General features: G+C 43.0%; 1 protein-coding gene across 2 annotated transcripts in view; it reads left to right on the forward strand.

Moving 5' to 3' along the window:
* Window positions 1–18,851, forward strand: part of LOC106581501 (glutamate receptor ionotropic, kainate 1) — a 134,671-nt gene that overhangs the window by 57,934 nt on the left and 57,886 nt on the right. For both annotated transcript variants that reach the window (XM_045704105.1, XM_045704106.1), the window contains exons 4-7: window positions 1,005–1,167; window positions 7,522–7,703; window positions 8,658–8,711; window positions 15,108–15,281. In XM_045704105.1, coding sequence (XP_045560061.1) covers window positions 1,005–1,167; window positions 7,522–7,703; window positions 8,658–8,711; window positions 15,108–15,281 — 573 coding nt within the window. The remainder of the gene's footprint in view (window positions 1–1,004; window positions 1,168–7,521; window positions 7,704–8,657; window positions 8,712–15,107; window positions 15,282–18,851) is intronic.

The raw sequence follows: 18,851 nt of genomic DNA on the forward strand, positions 1-18,851 counted from the left end.
CTTAAACATGGGGTAAGACATTCTCACTAATTTGTAAATAAAGCCAGTTTGTTATTTAGAATTATTTATTTCTGGAGAAACCTAACTTGATTATTTAGCAGACATCACTTTCTTATATTCAGTCAACATGAAGATTATTGTTGAAATGAATTGCTCGACTGGTGTAGGTTTTCTCCATCTGTTGGTGCGCAACACTTGCATAGCAAGTTAGCTATATTTTCAGCACCAGCCACTGTTCACCTCCTATTGATTGCACTGCGGTTGCCGCCAGTTGTTTTTTAAAATTGAACCTTTATTTAAGTAGGCAAGTCAGTTAAGAACACATTCTTATTTACAATGACAGCCTACTCCTTCCTCCCGTTGTACAGTGCCATATTTTCCATTCCATCCTAACGGAAACCCTGAGGGTTTCGTTTTTTGTTTTTCTCTGAATAGCAACACCATAATATTAATCAGATTAATTAAGTAAAATTTCTTAAAATCAATCCCATATACTATGTTATTACTAAAAAGGTTTTAAATTCTCTGTTAATGCCAATACGGAATACTATCAAATGCTTCTCAAAGATGCCCTCTGGTGGTCAAACTAGCACTAACTTGCATTAACAGAAAAAATGGCTGACAGATTGATAACGTGCCACAGAATGCTGCAGCAGCACGCAAGGTGTGCTGCAGTATGACGCTACTTTTAAAGCAGGAACCACCGTATCTTAACATACCATCACATAACATCATATTGTTTAAAATTGATTGGTTGATTAACTGACTAATTGATTTTTGGGGTAAAAACTATTTGTATCGTTGAAAACCATTTAAAAGTACAAAGAATTCCCAGAGGATAACACATGAAAGCTTTCAGCTTATTTCTAATGTGCTTCTCGAGTAAAATAACTAAAAACATTGCATTTGTGTTCCTCACATAACAAATGATCACTTAACATGACATCACTTAACATATTATCACATTGATGAAAAATAAACATTGTATTTATGTCCCTCCTAAGGTACCCCATATCCAGACCCGGTGGAAACACCCCTCTGTGGACAACAAGGACAGCTTCTACATCAACCTGTACCCAGAGTATGCCTCCATCAGCAGAGCCATACTGGACATCGTACAGTACTACAAGTGGAAGACAGTCACCGTGGTTTACGAGGACGCGACTGGTGAGTGATCTAAACAGACAAAGGGAAGGGAGCACTCCCACTACCTCATTCTCCGACCAAAGGTGCAACAATTGAGGAGCAAACTTGAAGTGAAGAGGAAATTCAGCAACTCTTGGACGACAGTGAAAGTTGAAGTTGATAGACATGCTTCAGTAGTAGCTGAATTTCCCCTTCACTTCAGTTTGATCTTAACAGACAATTAAGAAGACACATGTGGTCAATTATCTGACCTGGACAGTGAGACAGGATGTGATGGATGTCACTGGAAGGACCAGGAACATCTGGGCCCTAGATGTAGGCTAAGGGGACAGCAAAAAGCTAAGGGTGATAGAGGATAGCCTTGGCAGGTTCCTCTAGCAATGCTACATTGAGAAGAGCAAACTTTGCTAGTAAAAATAAATGCTATAGGTCTTATTAATCACATAGTTCTGTAGATTTGTGGCTATTCTATTTGTAAAAGGCATCAGCAGCAATGGCTCTAATAATATTGAAAAATTGCTTGCTTGCATCAGCCAACAATGAGAAGTAGTAGTAGCAGGGCCCATAGGGCTTTGGTTAAAAGTAGTGCAGTACAAAGGAAATAGGGTGCTGTTTGGAATGCAGCCTAGGACTCTTCTTTGCTTTGTGTTAGATGTGATGCTGCATGGTGTTATGAAGGGCTAGTTGTTGAAATACCTATATATAGATGAAAATGTTACTCAGAGTGTTTGTTTATTAGCCTGGTCCCAGATCTGTTTATTAGCCTGGTTCCAGATCTGTTTATTAGCCTGGTCCCATATCTGTTTATTAGCCTGGTCCCAGATCTGTTTATTAGCCTGATCCCATATCTGTTTATTAGCCTGGTCCCAGATCTGTTTATTAGCCTGGTCGTAGACCTGTTTATTAGCCTGGTCCCAGATCTGTTTGTTAGCCTGGTCCCAGTTCTGTTTATTAGCCTGGTCCTAGATCTGTTTATTAGCCTGGTCCCAGATCTGTTTATTAGCTTGGTCCCAGATCTGTTTATTAGCCTGGTCCCAGATCTGTTTATTAGCCTGATCCCAGATCTGTTTATTAGCCTGGTCCCATATCTGTTTATTAGCCTGGTCCCAGATCTGTTTATTAGCCTGGTCCCAGATCTGTTTATTAGCCTGGTCCCAGATCTGTTTATTAGCCTGATCCCAGAACTGTTTATTAGCCTGGTCCCAGATCTGTTTATTAGCCTGGTCCCAGATCTGTTTATTAGCCTGGTCCCAGATCTGTTTATTAGCCTGATCCCAGATCTGTTTATTAGCCTGATCCCAGATCTGTTTATTAGCCTGGTCCCAGATCTGTTTATTAGCCTGGTCCCAGATCTGCTTATTAGCCTGCTCCCAGATCTGTTTATTAGCCTGATCCCATATCTGTTTATTTGCCTGGTCCCAGATCTGTTTATTAGCCTGGTCCCAGATCTGTTTATTAGCCTGGTCCCATATCTGTTTATTAGCCTGGTCCCAGATCTGTTTATTAGCCTGGTCCCAGATCTGTTTATTAGCCTGGTCCCATATCTGTTTATTTGCCTGGTCCCAGATCTGTTTATTAGCCTGGTCCCAGATCTGTTTATTAGCCTGGTCCCATATCTGTTTATTAGCCTGGTCCCAGATCTGTTTATTAGCCTGGTCCCAGATCTGTTTATTAGCCTGGTCCCAGATCTGTTTATTTGCCTGGTCCCAGATCTGTTTATTAGCCTGGTCCCAGATCTGTTTATTAGCCTGGTCCCATATCTGTTTATTAGCCTGGTCCCAGATCTGTTTATTAGCCTGGTCCCAGATCTGTTTATTAGCCTGGTCCCAGATCTGTTTGTGCTGTGCTGTCTTGCAATGTGGCAATACAGTGGCATCAGAAAGTATTCACACCCCTTGACTTTTTCTATATTTAGTTGTCTTAATGCCTGAATTTAAAAATGATTAAATTGAGATTTTGATGTTGCGTCACTGACCTACACACAATACCCCATAATATCAAAGTGGATTTATGTTTTTCGAAATGTTTACAAATTAATTCTAAATTAAAAGCTGAAATGTCTTGAGTCAATCAGTATTCAACCCCTTTGTTACGGCAAGCCTAAATAAGTTCTGGGGTAAAAATTTGCTTCACATAATATAATAACATAATAAGCTGCATGGACTCTATGTGCAGTAAGTGTTTAAAATTTTTTTGAATGACTACCTCATCGCTGTACCCCACACATACAATTATATGTAAGGTCCCACAGTCAAGCAGTGAACAAATACCAGAGAGGTTTTCCATTGCCTCTCAAAGAAGGGCACCTATTGGTAGATGGATAAAAAAAAGCAAACATTGAATATCCCTTTGAGCAGGGTGAAGTTATTAATTACACTTTGGATGGTGTATCAATACCCAGTCACTACGAAGATACCGGCGTACTTCCTAACTCAGTTGCCGGAGAGGAAGGGAACCAGTTAGGGATTTCACCACGAGGTCAATGGTGACTGTAAAACAGTTGCAGAGTTTAGTGGTAGTGATAGAGCTAAGCACAGGCTTTCCAACAGGCACTGGGAGACAAATTCCCCTTTCAGCAGGTCAATAACCTAGAACACAAGGCCAAATATACACTGGAGTTGATTACCAAGACTATATTGAATGTTTCAGAGTGGCCTAGTTACATTTTTGACTTAAATTGGCCTGAATATCTATGGCATGACTTGACAATGGCAGTCTAGCAATGATCAACAACTAACTTGACAGAGCTTGAAGAATTTTAAATATAATAATGTGCAACATTTATTGTACAGTCCAGGTGTGCAAAGCTCTTGGAGACTTACCCAGAAAGACTCACAGCTGTAATTGCTGCCAAAGGTTATTCTAACTAACATGTTTGACTCAGGAGTGTAAATACTTATGTAAATTAAATATTTCTGTATTTCATTTTAAATAAATGTGCAAACACTCCCTAAAAATCTATTTTCACTTTGTCAGTATATGATAATGCGTTTAGATGAGTGAGATTTTTTTTTAAATCCGTTTTGAATTCAGGCTGTAACACAACAAAAAGGGGTATAAATACTTTCTGAAGGCACTTTTAATCAATCCCACCTTGATTAAACTGCCCTCTACCATCCTACTCTGAACAATTCCTCGACCATCCTAAACAATCCCTCTACCATCCTAAACAATCCCTCTACCATCCTACTCTAAACAATCCCTCTACCATCCTAAACAATCCCTCTACCATCCTAAACAATCACTCTACCATCCTAAACAATCCCTCTACCATCCTAAACAATCCCTCTACCGTCCTAAACAATCCCTCTACCATCCTAAACAATCCCTCTACCATCCTACTGTAAACAATACCTCTACCATCCTACTGTAAACAATCCCTCTACCATCCTAAACAATCCCTCTACCATCCTAAACAATCCCTCTACCAACCTGCTCTAAACAATCCCTCTACCATCCTAAACAATCCCTCTACCATCCTACTGTAAACAATCCCTCTACCATCCTAAACAATCCCTCTACCATCCTACTCTAAACAATTCCTCTACCATCCTACTCTAAACAATCCCTCTACCATCCTACTCTAAACAATCCCTCTACCATCCTACTCTAAACAATCCCTCTACCATCCTACTCTAAACAATTCCTCTACCATCCTACTCTAAACAATCCCTCTACCATCCTAAACAATCCCTCTACCATCCTACTCTAAACAATCCCTCTACCATCCTACTCTAAACAATCCCTCTACCATCCTACTCTAAACAATCCCTCTACCATCCTACTCTAAACAATCCCTCTACCATCCTAAACAATCCCTCTACCATCATAAACAATCCCTCTACCGTCCTACTCTAAACAATCCCTCTACCATCCTAAACAATCCCTCTACCATCCTAAACAATCCCTCTACCGTCCTACTCTAAACAATCCATCTACCATCCTAAACAATCCCTCTACCGTCCTAAACAATCACTCTACCATCCTAAACAATCCCTCTACCATCCTAAACAATCCCTCTACCATCCTACTCTAAACAATCCCTCTACCATCCTACTCTAAACAATCCCTCTACCATCCTACTCTAAACAATCCCTCTACCATCCTAAACAATCCCTCTACCATCCTAAACAATCCCTCTACCGTCCTACTCTAAACAATCCCTCTACCATCCTAAACAATCCCTCTACCATCCTAAACAATCCCTCTACCATCCTAAACAATCCCTCTACCATCCTAAACAATCCCTCTACCATCCTACTCTAAACAATCCCTCTACCATCCTAAACAATCCCTCTACCATCCTAAACAATCCCTCTACCGTCCTACTCTAAACAATCCCTCTACCATCCTAAACAATCCCTCTATCATCCTAAACAATCCCTCTACCATCCTAAACAATCCCTCTACCGTCCTACTCTAAACAATCCCTCTACCATCCTAAACAATCCCTCTACCATCCTAAACAATCCCTCTACCGTCCTACTCTAAACAATCCCTCTACCATCCTAAACAATCCCTCTACCATCCTAAACAATCCCTCTACCATCCTAAACAATCCCTCTACCATCCTACTGTAAACAATCCCTCTACCATCCTACTGTAAACAATCCCTCTACCATCCTAAACAATCCCTCTACCATCCTAAACAATCCCTCTACCATCCTAAACAATCCCTCTACCATCCTAAACAATCCCTCTACCATCCTAAACAATCCTTATACCTTCCGACTCTAAACAATTCCTCTATCCCCTCCTGTAGCCCCCTGACTATTACCTATTTAGTACACTCCCTTTCCGTCCCAAATGGTACCTCATTCCCTATTTAGTACACTACATTTGACCAGGGCCAATAGGCTTCAGTTAAATTGCACCGAATTAGATATGGTTATTATGAAGTTATAGTGTGAATATATTACTGGTTAATTGTTATTGTTGAGTTTAGGAAGTTATAGTGTGAATATATTACTGGATAATTGTTATTGTTGTGCTGAGTTGTGGGATCATAATGTAGTCTGGCCACTACTAATAGGGTCATAGATATTATGAGGCTTTTCTGAATATAATCATGTATTGCCTGTGTCCCAAATGTAACCATATTCCATATACATGTATAGTGCACTACTTTGACCAGAGCTCAATGGGTCCTGGTCAAAAGTAGTGCTGTCAGGCGTCTAGGTGTAGCAGGTAAGGCGGAGTCAGGCGCAGGACACAGAGATGAGTAATTCACAGAACTTTACTCAAAACAACAAATATTCCAAGGAAAATAACCAAGCTCACAAACACAGTCCAACTTACAACGAACAAACACGCACAAAACCATGGGGAAAACAGAGGGTTAAATAAGGAACATATATTTATGGGAACGGAAACCAGGTGTGTACAAAGAAGACAAAACAAATGGAAAATGAAAAGTGGATCGGTGGCGGCTAGAAAACCGGTGACGTCGACCGCCGAACGCCGCCCGAACAAGGAGAGGGACCAACTTCGACGGAAGTCGTGACAAGTGCACTACATACACTGAGTGTACAAACATTAGGAACACCTTCCTAATATGGAGTTGCACCCCATTTTGCCCTCAGAACAGCCTCAATTTGTCGGGGCGTGGACTCTACAAGGTGTTAAAGTGTTCCACAGGGATGCTGACACATGTTGACTCCAATGTTTCCCACAGTTGTGTCAAGTTGGCTGAATGTCCTTTGGGTGGTGGACCATTCCTGATACACATGGAAAACTGTTAAGCGTGTAAAACCCAGCAGCGTTGCAGTTCTTGACACACTCAAACCGGTGCGCCTGGCACCTACTACCATACCCCGTTCAAAGGAACTTAAATCTTTTGTCTTGCCCATTCACCTTCTGAATGGCACACATACACAATCCATGTCTCAAGGCTTAAAAATCCTTCTTTAACCTGCCTCCTCCCCTTCATCTACACTGATTGTAGTGGATTTAACAAGTCACATCAATAAGGGGGAAGGAAAGGGGGGATACCTAGTCAGTTGTCCAACTGAATGTATTCAACTGAAATGTGTCTTCCGCATTTAACCCAACCCCTCTGAATCAGAGAGGTGCGGCGGGGGCTGCCTTGAGTTGAGTTCCTCTCCAGATGTATTTCCTCTCCAGTCATATCATATTATTGCTGGAGTTTGGTTTCGTCCTTTACTCATCCTCTCAAACACGTTGTCTGATCTGAAGGGTCACATTGAATTTACTGCTTTGACCTACGTCATCCAAATCGTATGATATGTTGCGAATTTGTAAGTGCTTAAGATCCCCGGACTGTGTCTTTAATCTGCTTTGAACCAGGATCGGTTTGCAAAGCCCCTTTACTCATAACATATTTCTGTATTTATTTCCTTCCCTTCTCTGTCCCAGGATTAATTCGTCTTCAGGAGCTGATCAAAGCTCCGTCCAGGTACAGCATCAAGATTAAGATTCGCCAGCTGCCGACGGAGAGTAAAGATGCCCGGCCGTTACTAAAGGAGATGAAGAAGGGGAGAGAGTTCTATGTCATCTTCGACTGTTCCTACCAGACCTCCGCAGATATACTCAAACAGGTCAGTATGTCTGCTTACCCTTCTTCTCCTTTCCTCTCCTTTCCTCTCCTCTCCTTTCCTCTCTTTTCTCCTTTCCTCTCCTCTTTTTTCCTCTCCTCTCTTCTCCTTTCCTCTCCTCTCATTTCCTCTCCTTTCCTCTCTTTTCCTTTCCTTTCCTTTCCGCTCCTCTCCAGTCCTTTCCTCTCCCTTCCTCTCTTTTTGTCTCCTCTCCTCTCCTCTCCTCTCTTCTCCTCTCCTCTCCTCTCCTCTCTTCTCCTCTCCTCTCCTCTCCTCTCCTCTCCTCTCCTCTCCTCTCCTCTCCTCTCCTCTCCTCTCCTCTCCTCTCCTCTCCTCTCCTCTCCTCTCCTCTCCTCTCCTGTCCTGACCTGTCCTGTCCTGTCCTTTCCTCTCCCTTCCTCTCCTTTCATCTCCTTTCCTCTTATACACAATTCCAGTTTGGATTTTGTGGCCAGACAGATTAGTCGATTTTCTATCCCCTGCAGAAATTCTACAGTATGTTCATTTCCAATGCCAAATCGAGCTTGTTTCTATTCAGACACACACATTTAAAACCAGTAGCTGTGAAACAGATGAATGGAAACGCCACACGAATGTGTACCAATTGAGACATTTATTACTCATACAGTCACCTAAATGCACAGCGAGCATACCAAACAAAATGAGCCCCTGCTAGAAACGGGGGAAGTGTGTAATTTGCAGTGGGCCCAGGGGTATGGCTATAGTTATGGATGGATGGAGTTTAAGCTAGTAAATGTGATTTGTGCTGGCTTGGGCAGAACACTAGTGGTGTGTGAGCTGAGCTCTGTCTATCTCTTCTGTCCCAAATGGAACCCTATTTCCTATATAGTATACTTCTTTTTAAACCAAAGCTCTATGGGTCCTGGTCAAAAGTAGTGCACTATTTAGGGAATAGGGTGCCCTTTGGAACTCACCCTCTCTGTCTCTCCTATACAGATCATGTCCATGGGGATGATGACTGAGTATTACCACTTCTTCTTCACTACTCTGGTAAGAACATAGTTTTATTACTCTGATTCAGACCGTATGTCTAAACGGCACACGGCGTACTGATCGTATTAATCCAAATACACACTATTTAGAAACATACTGTTTGGTCAAAACGAATGCGGTTAAGTAACAAATAACCAGAGTACTAGTCTCCTGCTACTGAGAATACCACATCTAAATGTGCAATTGCATTGATTCCTACCATTGGTTCATTTTGGTACAGCGCGTCCCCCTCACGTGGGTTTCGGAAATACGATTCTCTTCCTCAATAGATGAAAAGCCTAAATGAGTAGGAAATACTGGCATTTAAAGCATACACAACATTTTAGAAATGTCACATAAAATAAAACTTTATTTTTTCATATACCCAAAATGCCTACAATTCAAGTACGGGTATCCAGACACGGCCCATAAGGGTAATTTAAAGACTGCTGGTGAACACATTTCAAACCAAACAGGTGTATTGAAATCTAATGGAATAGTAATATGTGTACTTTTCTCAAATGCCATGGGATTACATATTACACTCTTCTCCCATCGTTTTGAGTTTCTCTGAGTATATCCTTTGAAAGGTCAATCGTTTTGAGGATTAAAGGTAGGGGTGAAAGGTCAATTGTTTTGAGGGTTATAGGTAGGGCTGAAAGGCCAATCGTTTTGAGGATTATTGATAGGGCCGAAAGGTCAATCATTTTGATGGTTATTGAGAGGGCTGAAAGGCCAATCGTTTTGAGGGTTATAGGTAGAGTCTGGAGTTTACCCTGACCACGTTATTTGACCTTGTGCCATTGACTGACCACACAAACTCCAGGTGTTTTCTTCCTCCTCAGGACCTGTTTGTTACTAACTCCAGGTGTTTTCTCTCAGGACCTGTTTGTTACTAACTCCAGGTGTTTCTCCTTCCTCAGGACCTGTTTGTTACTAACTCCAGGTGTTTTCTCCTTCCTCAGGACCTGTTTGTTACTAACTCCAGGTGTTTTCTCCTTCCTCAGGACCTGTTTGTTACTAACTCCAGGTGTTTTCTTCCTCCTCAGGACCTGTTTGTTACTAACTCCAGGTGTTTTCTCCTTCATTGGACCTGTTTGTTACTAACTCCAGGTGTTTTCTTCCTCCTCAGGACCTGTTTGTTACTAACTCCAGGTGTTTTCTCCTTCCTCAGGACCTGTTTGTTACTAACTCCAGGTGTTTCCTCTCAGGACCTGTTTGTTACTAACTCCAGGTGTTTTCTCTCAGGACCTGTTTGTTACTAACTCCAGGTGTTTTCTCCTTCCTCAGGACCTGTTTGTTACTAACTCCAGGTGTTTTCTCCTTCCTCAGGACCTGTTTGTTACTAACTCCAGGTGTTTTCTCTCAGGACCTGTTTGTTACTAACTCCAGGTGTTTTCGCCTTCCTCAGGACCTGTTTGTTACTAACTCCAGGTGTTTTCTCCTTCCTCAGGACCTGTTTGTTACTAACTCCAGGTGTTTTCTCTCAGGACCTGTTTGTTACTAACTCCAGGTGTTTTCTCTCAGGACCTGTTTGTTACTAACTCCAGGTGTTTTCTCCTTCCTCAGGACCTGTTTGTTACTAACTCCAGGTGTTTTCTCCTTCCTCAGGACCTGTTTGTTACTAACTCCAGGTGTTTTCTCTCAGGACCTGTTTGTTACTAACTCCAGGTGTTTCCTCTCAGGACCTGTTTGTTACTAACTCCAGGTGTTTTCTCTCAGGACCTGTTTGTTACTAACTCCAGGTGTTTTCTCCTTCCTCAGGACCTGTTTGTTACTAACTCCAGGTGTTTTCTCTCAGGACCTGTTTGTTACTAACTCCAGGTGTTTTCTCCTTCCTCAGGACCTGTTTGTTACTAACTCCAGGTGTTTTCTCTCAGGACCTGTTTGTTACTAACTCCAGGTGTTTTCTCCTTCCTCAGGACCTATTTGTTACTAACTCCAGGTGTTTTCTCCTTCCTCAGGACCTGTTTGTTACTAACTCCAGGTGTTTTCTCCTTCCTCAGGACCTGTTTGTTACTAACTCCAGGTGTTTTCTCTCAGGACCTGTTTGTTACTAACTCCAGGTGTTTCTCCTTCCTCAGGACCTGTTTGTTACTAACTCCAGGTGTTTTCTCCTTCCTCAGGACCTGTTTGTTACTAACTCCAGGTGTTTTCTCCTTCCTCAGGACCTGTTTGTTACTAACTCCAGGTGTTTTCTCCTTCCTCAGGACCTGTTTGTTACTAACTCCAGGTGTTTCTCCTTCCTCAGGACCTGTTTGTTACTAACTCCAGGTGTTTTCTCCTTCCTCAGGACCTGTTTGTTACTAACTCCAGGTGTTTTCTCTCAGGACCTGTTTGTTACTAACTCCAGGTGTTTTCTCTCAGGACCTGTTTGTTACTAACTCCAGGTGTTTTCTCCTTCCTCAGGACCTGTTTGTTACTAACTCCAGGTGTTTTCTCCTTCCTCAGGACCTGTTTGTTACTAACTCCAGGTGTTTTCTCTCAGGACCTGTTTGTTACTAACTCCAGGTGTTTCTCCTTCCTCAGGACCTGTTTGTTACTAACTCCAGGTGTTTTCTCCTTCCTCAGGACCTGTTTGTTACTAACTCCAGGTGTTTTCTCCTTCCTCAGGACCTGTTTGTTACTAACTCCAGGTGTTTTCTCCTTCCTCAGGACCTGTTTGTTACTAACTCCAGGTGTTTTCTCCTTCCTCAGGACCTGTTTGTTACTAACTCCAGGTGTTTTCTCTCAGGACCTGTTTGTTACTAACTCCAGGTGTTTTCTTCCTCCTCAGGACCTGTTTGTTACTAACTCCAGGTGTTTTCTCTCAGGACCTGTTTGTTACTAACTCCAGGTGTTTTCTCTCAGGACCTGTTTGTTACTAACTCCAGGTGTTTCTCCTTCCTCAGGACCTGTTTGTTACTAACTCCAGGTGTTTTCTCTCAGGACCTGTTTGTTACTAACTCCAGGTGTTTTCTCTCAGGACCTGTTTGTTACTAACTCCAGGTGTTTTCTCTCAGGACCTGTTTGTTTCTAACTCCAGGTGTTTTCTCTCAGGACCTGTTTGTTACTAACTCCAGGTGTTTCTCCTTCCTCAGGACCTGTTTGTTACTAACTCCAGGTGTTTTCTCTCAGGACCTGTTTGTTACTAACTCCAGGTGTTTCTCCTTCCTCAGGACCTGTTTGTTACTAACTCCAGGTTTTTCCTCTCAGGACCTGTTTGTTACTAACTCCAGGTGTTTTCTCTCAGGACCTGTTTGTTACTAACTCCAGGTGTTTCTCCTTCCTCAGGACCTGTTTGTTACTAACTCCAGGTGTTTTCTCCTTCCTCAGGACCTGTTTGTTACTAACTCCAGGTGTTTTCTCTCAGGACCTGTTTGTTACTAACTCCAGGTGTTTTCTCTCAGGACCTGTTTGTTACTAACTCCAGGTGTTTCTCCTTCCTCAGGACCTGTTTGTTACTAACTCCAGGTGTTTTCTCCTTCCTCAGGACCTGTTTGTTACTAACTCCAGGTGTTTCCTCCTTCCTCAGGACCTGTTTGTTACTAACTCCAGGTGTTTCTCCTTCCTCAGGACCTGTTTGTTACTAACTCCAGGTGTTTTCTCCTTCCTCAGGACCTGTTTGTTACTAACTCCAGGTGTTTTCTCTCAGGACCTGTTTGTTTCTAACTCCAGGTGTTTTCTCCTTCCTCAGGACCTGTTTGTTACTAACTCCAGGTGTTTTCTCCTTCCTCAGGACCTGTTTGTTACTAACTCCAGGTGTTTTCTCCTTCCTCAGGACCTGTTTGTTACTAACTCCAGGTGTTTTCTCTCAGGACCTGTTTGTTACTAACTCCAGGTGTTTTCTTCCTCCTCAGGACCTGTTTGTTACTAACTCCAGGTGTTTTCTCTCAGGACCTGTTTGTTACTAACTCCAGGTGTTTTCTCTCAGGACCTGTTTGTTACTAACTCCAGGTGTTTCTCCTTCCTCAGGACCTGTTTGTTACTAACTCCAGGTGTTTTCTCTCAGGACCTGTTTGTTACTAACTCCAGGTGTTTTCTCCTTCCTCAGGACCTGTTTGTTACTAACTCCAGGTGTTTCTCCTTCCTCAGGACCTGTTTGTTACTAACTCCAGGTGTTTCTCCTTCCTCAGGACCTGTTTGTTACTAACTCCAGGTGTTTTCTCTCAGGACCTGTTTGTTACTAACTCCAGGTGTTTCTCCTTCCTCAGGACCTGTTTGTTACTAACTCCAGGTGTTTTCTTCCTCCTCAGGACCTGTTTGTTACTAACTCCAGGTGTTTCTCCTTCCTCAGGACCTGTTTGTTACTAACTCCAGGTGTTTTCTCTCAGGACCTGTTTGTTACTAACTCCAGGTGTTTTCTCCTTCCTCAGGACCTGTTTGTTACTAACTCCAGGTGTTTTCTCCTTCCTCAGGACCTGTTTGTTACTAACTCCAGGTGTTTTCTCTCAGGACCTGTTTGTTACTAACTCCAGGTGTTTTCTCTCAGGACCTGTTTGTTACTAACTCCAGGTGTTTTCTCTCAGGACCTGTTTGTTACTAACTCCAGGTGTTTCTCCTTCCTCAGGACCTGTTTGTTACTAACTCCAGGTGTTTTCTCCTTCCTCAGGACCTGTTTGTTACTAACTCCAGGTGTTTTCTCTCAGGACCTGTTTGTTACTAACTCCAGGTGTTTTCTCCTTCCTCAGGACCTGTTTGTTACTAACTCCAGGTGTTTTCTCTCAGGACCTGTTTGTTACTAACTCCAGGTGTTTTCTCTCAGGACCTGTTTGTTACTAACTCCAGGTGTTTTCTCCTTCCTCAGGACCTGTTTGTTACTAACTCCAGGTGTTTTCTCTCAGGACCTGTTTGTTACTAACTCCAGGTGTTTTCTCTCAGGACCTGTTTGTTACTAACTCCAGGTGTTTTCTCCTTCCTCAGGACCTGTTTGTTACTAACTCCAGGTGTTTTCTCTCAGGACCTGTTTGTTACTAACTCCAGGTGTTTTCTCCTTCCTCAGGACCTGTTTGTTACTAACTCCAGGTGTTTTCTCCTTCCTCAGGACCTGTTTGTTACTAACTCCAGGTGTTTCCTCTCAGGACCTGTTTGTTACTAACTCCAGGTGTTTTCTCTCAGGACCTGTTTGTTACTAACTCCAGGTGTTTTCTCCTTCCTCAGGACCTGTTTGTTACTAACTCCAGGTGTTTCTCCTTCCTCAGGACCTGTTTGTTACCAACTCCAGGTGTTTTCTCCTTCCTCAGGACCTGTTTGTTACTAACTCCAGGTGTTTTCTCTCAGGACCTGTTTGTTACTAACTCCAGGTGTTTTCTCCTTCCTCAGGACCTGTTTGTTACTAACTCCAGGTGTTTTCTCCTTCCTCAGGACCTGTTTGTTACTAACTCCAGGTGTTTTCTCCTTCCTCAGGACCTGTTTGTTACTAACTCCAGGTGTTTTCTCCTTCCTCAGGACCTGTTTGTTACTAACTCCAGGTGTTTCCTCTCAGGACCTGTTTGTTACTAACTCCAGGTGTTTTCTCCTTCCTCAGGACCTGTTTGTTTCTAACTCCAGGTGTTTTCTCTCAGGACCTGTTTGTTACTAACTCCAGGTGTTTTCTCTCAGGACCTGTTTGTTACTAACTCCAGGTGTTTTCTCTCAGGACCTGTTTGTTACTAACTCCAGGTGTTTCTCCTTCCTCAGGACCTGTTTGTTACTAACTCCAGGTGTTTTCTCCTTCCTCAGGACCTGTTTGTTACTAACTCCAGGTGTTTTCTCTCAGGACCTGTTTGTTACTAACTCCAGGTGTTTTCTCCTTCCTCAGGACCTGTTTGTTACTAACTCCAGGTGTTTTCTCCTTCTTCAGGACCTGTTTGTTACTAACTCCAGGTGTTTTCTCTCAGGACCTGTTTGTTACTAACTCCAGGTGTTTTCTCTCAGGACCTGTTTGTTACTAACTCCAGGTGTTTCCTCCTTCCTCAGGACCTGTTTGTTACTAACTCCAGGTGTTTCTCCTTCCTCAGGACCTGTTTGTTACTAACTCCAGGTGTTTTCTCCTTCCTCAGGACCTGTTTGTTACTAACTCCAGGTGTTTGTCCTTCCTCAGGACCTGTTTGTTACTAACTCCAGGTGTTTTCTCCTTCCTCAGGACCTGTTTGTTACTAACTCCAGGTGTTTTCTCTCAGGACCTGTTTGTTACTAACTCCAGGTGTTTTCTCTCAGGACCTGTTTGTTACTAACTCCAGGTGTTTTCTCCTTCCTCAGGACCTGTTTGTTACTAACTCCAGGTGTTTTCTCTCAGGACCTGTTTGTTACTAACTCCAGGTGTTTTCTCTCAGGACCTGTTTGTTACTAACTCCAGGTGTTTTCTCTCAGGACCTGTTTGTTACTAACTCCAGGTGTTTTCTCCTTCCTCAGGACCTGTTTGTTACTAACTCCAGGTGTTTTCTCCTTCCTCAGGACCTATTTGCTCTGGACCTGGAGCCGTACCGGTACAGCGGTGTGAACATGACCGGGTTCCGCCTCCTCAACATAGACAACCCCCAGGTTGCCTCCGTGGTGGACAAGTGGTCCATGGAGCGCCAGCAGGCCCCGCCCAAACCAGAGACGGGCATGCTGGATGGCATGATGACGGTACGTTGGCCAAATGTTGACAAAGGTTTATGTCACCCAATTATGGCATTTTGTCAAGAAGTATTTAATTTAATATGTGACCGATCGGCTTGATTCGGGCTTATGTAGGAAAATTAGAAATTGTGATTTTTACATTGGATAAAAGTAGAGACTCAGAGCTAGAAAATGGTATATCATACACTGCAGTTGAGGAACAATTGGAAAGTAATTTTGCTTTGAAAGTTGATAAACGTGTAACCTCACTTTTGAGAAAATGCACCTTGAATGTTTTGGTACCTACTGGAGAGCTCTTCTTTGTTTACGCCCATTCAACATCGTTCACACCCTCTTAAGCTTTAGCCCCACCCATCTCTTTAAGGATTCACATGTGAGGCCATGTACTAAACAACCAAAGAGTTCAAGATTAAAGGCTGGTTTATAATACGTGCGTGTTCGTAAATTTATTCTGGAGTGCCAGTGTGCTCTGGGCGTTCGTAAACTCAGAGCGTTGTCAGATTGTCTGTTCGTAAATTCTGAGTGTTTCGCTCTCGGAGCGTTCAGAGCGCACTCTGGACGCTCTGGCCGAGGAGTAGGGTTGATCTGAGCGTTCTGACCGAACAACAGCAGTCATGCACCCAAGCTAACTGGCTAACGTTGGCTAGGTTGCTAGCTACTTCCAGACACAAATGAGAGAACACCCCACTCTGACCATTTTACTCACCCTAGCAGAGCTGGTTACGCTGTTTTCATGTTATCCAGGGCGTTGGTGACTGCAACTGTGTTGCCAGCAATAATTGAATTACTATTTTTTGCCAACGTTTACTGACACCGGCCATATTCAACGGGTGTTGAGCATTCGTAAATTTGTCAGTTATTCTGTGCTCTGGCACACTCAGACGAGAGTGCTCTGAAATTGGAGTAGATAGCCAGAGCGAATTTACCAGCTACCTCTATCGACATTTGTCGCAGTGACATCATAACCATTCTTTTGAAATAGTTACTTGCATAGTGGAGTCTTTTGTTTAGACATGGAGCTAGCTGGCTAGCTAAACAATGAACCATAATCCCAACTCATAACATTACTACCTATCTGCAGGTTGCTATTCAACCAGGTTCAATGTTAGCTAGCTAACATTAGGCTATAGCTAGCAATGCAAATACCTCTGAGATACAAATAATATTACTACACAGATCATACACGTAATGTTAGCTAGCTAAACAGCCAGCTACCGTTAGCTAACTAGCTAACAGTACACTTTAACGTGAAATGAAAATGCCTTTCTGACAAACTTAGGAACTTCTAATATCTGAAAATGTAGCTAGCTAGAATATCTTACCCGTATACATGGATGGATGCTCCTCCCTCTCTGTCACGGATGCCATGGGTGCCCTTAGTTTGAAGACGTAATCTAGAGACAGGTGTTTTATACAACAGCCTTCTGTGTGTTCTCTTTCCGAGTCCGTCTGCATATTTGCAATAAAACTCTAATTCAACTGATTTCAAAACTCGGTCCTCCAGAAAGTGGAGTACAACAATTATGCAGTTCTACTAAATGATATCTTTCAAAAAAGCAGTGTTAGAAAGGATTACCTACACATACTCATGACCAGCTCATGTTATAGACAGCAGTGTGCTACACGGCAGACCAATCCGAACTCATTTTTTATTTTATTGATTTCACCTTTATTTAACCAGGTAGGCCAGTTGAGAACAAGTTCTCATTTACAACTGCGACCTGGCCAAGAAAAAGCAAAGCTGTGCGACACAAACAACAATACAGAGTTACACATGGAATAAACAAAACGTACAGTCAATAACACAATAGAAAAGTCTATATACAGTGTGTGCACATGAGGTAAGATTAAGGAGGCATGGCAATAAATATGCCATAGTGGCGAAATAATTACAGTTTAGCAATTAAACATTAGAATGATAGATGTGCAGAAGATGAATGTGCAAGTAGAGATACTGGGGTGCAAAGAAGCAAAAAAAAATTTACAATATGGGGATGAGGTAGTTGGATGGGCTATTTACAGATGGGCTATGTACAGGTGCAATGATCTGTAAGCTGCTCTGACAACTGAAAGTTAGTGAGGGAGATATGAGTCTCCAGCTTCAGTGAGTTTTGCAATTCGTTCCAGTCATTGGCAGCAGAGAACTGGAAGGAAAAGCGGCCAAAGGCGGAATTGGCTTTGGGGGTGACCAGTGAAATATACCTGCTGGAGCGCGTGCTACAGGTGGGTGCTGCTATGGTGACCAGTGAGCTGAGATAAGGCGGGGCTTTACCTAGCAAAGACTTATAGATGACCTGGAGCCAGTGGGTTTGGCAACGAATATGAAGCGAGGGCCAGCCAACGAGATCATACAGGTTGCAGTGGTGGGTAGTATATGGGGCTTTGGTGACAAAACGGATGGCACTGTGATAGACTGCATCCAGTTTCCTGAGTAGAGTGTTGGAGGCTATTTTGTAAATGACATCGCTGAAGTCAAGGATCGGTAGGATAGTCAGTTTTACGAGGGTATGTTTGGCAGCATGAGCGAAGGAGGCTTTGTTGCGAAATAGGAAGCCAATTCTAGATGTAATTTTGGATTGGAGATGTTTGATGTGAGTCTGGAAGGAGAGTTTACAGTCTAACCAGACACCTTGGTATTTGTAGTTGTCCACATATTCTTACATGGAACCCAAACCGGCTGCGTGCGTGCGCCATCGTGCGCCATCGTGCGCCATCGTGCATAAATCTATTTTGTCCCCCCACACCAAACACGATCACAACACGCAAGTTAAAATACCAAAACAAACTCTGAACCAATTATATTAATTTGGGGACAGGTCGAAAAGCATTAAACATTTATGGTACTTTAGCTAGTTAGCTTGCACTTGCTAGCTAATTTGTCCTATTTTGCTAGCTTGCTGTTGCTAGATATTTTCTCCTGGGATATAAACATTGAGTTGTTATTTTACCTGAAATGCACAAGGTCCTCTACTCCGCCAATTAATCCACACATAAAACGGTCAACCGAATCGTTTCAAGTCATCTCTCTTCCTTCCAGGCTTTTTCTTCTCTTGACTTTATATTGCGATTGGCAACTTTCATAAATTAGGTGCATTACCGCCACTGACCTCGTTCGTCTTTCAGTCACCCACGTGGGTATAACCAATGAGGAGATGGCACGTGGGTACCTGCTTCTATAAACCAATGAGGAGATGGGAGAGGCAGGACTTGCAGCGCGATCTTGTCAGAAATAGAACTGATTTCTATTTTAGCCCTTGGCAACGCAGGTGCTCGTTGGCGCGCTAGCAGTGTGGGTGCAATAATTGAATAACATAGATTTCTAAATTTATTTTGCAACGCTCGTGCATGCGACACAGACAGGCTGACTACACCGCTCGCGTCGCGTGCGCCCTCCTATCCCTCCTAGTCCTCCTATCCCTCCTAGTCCTCCTAACCCTCCTAGTCCTACTATCCCTCCTAGTCCTCCTATCCCTCCTATCCCTCCTAGTCCTCCTAACCCTCCTTGTCCTCCTATCCCTCTTAATCCTCCTAACCCTCCAAGTCCTCCTATCCCTTCTAGTCCTCCTAACCCTCATA

The sequence above is a fragment of the Salmo salar genome, chromosome ssa20, assembly GCF_905237065.1.
Source record: "Salmo salar chromosome ssa20, Ssal_v3.1, whole genome shotgun sequence".
Lineage (NCBI taxonomy): Eukaryota > Metazoa > Chordata > Actinopteri > Salmoniformes > Salmonidae > Salmo > Salmo salar.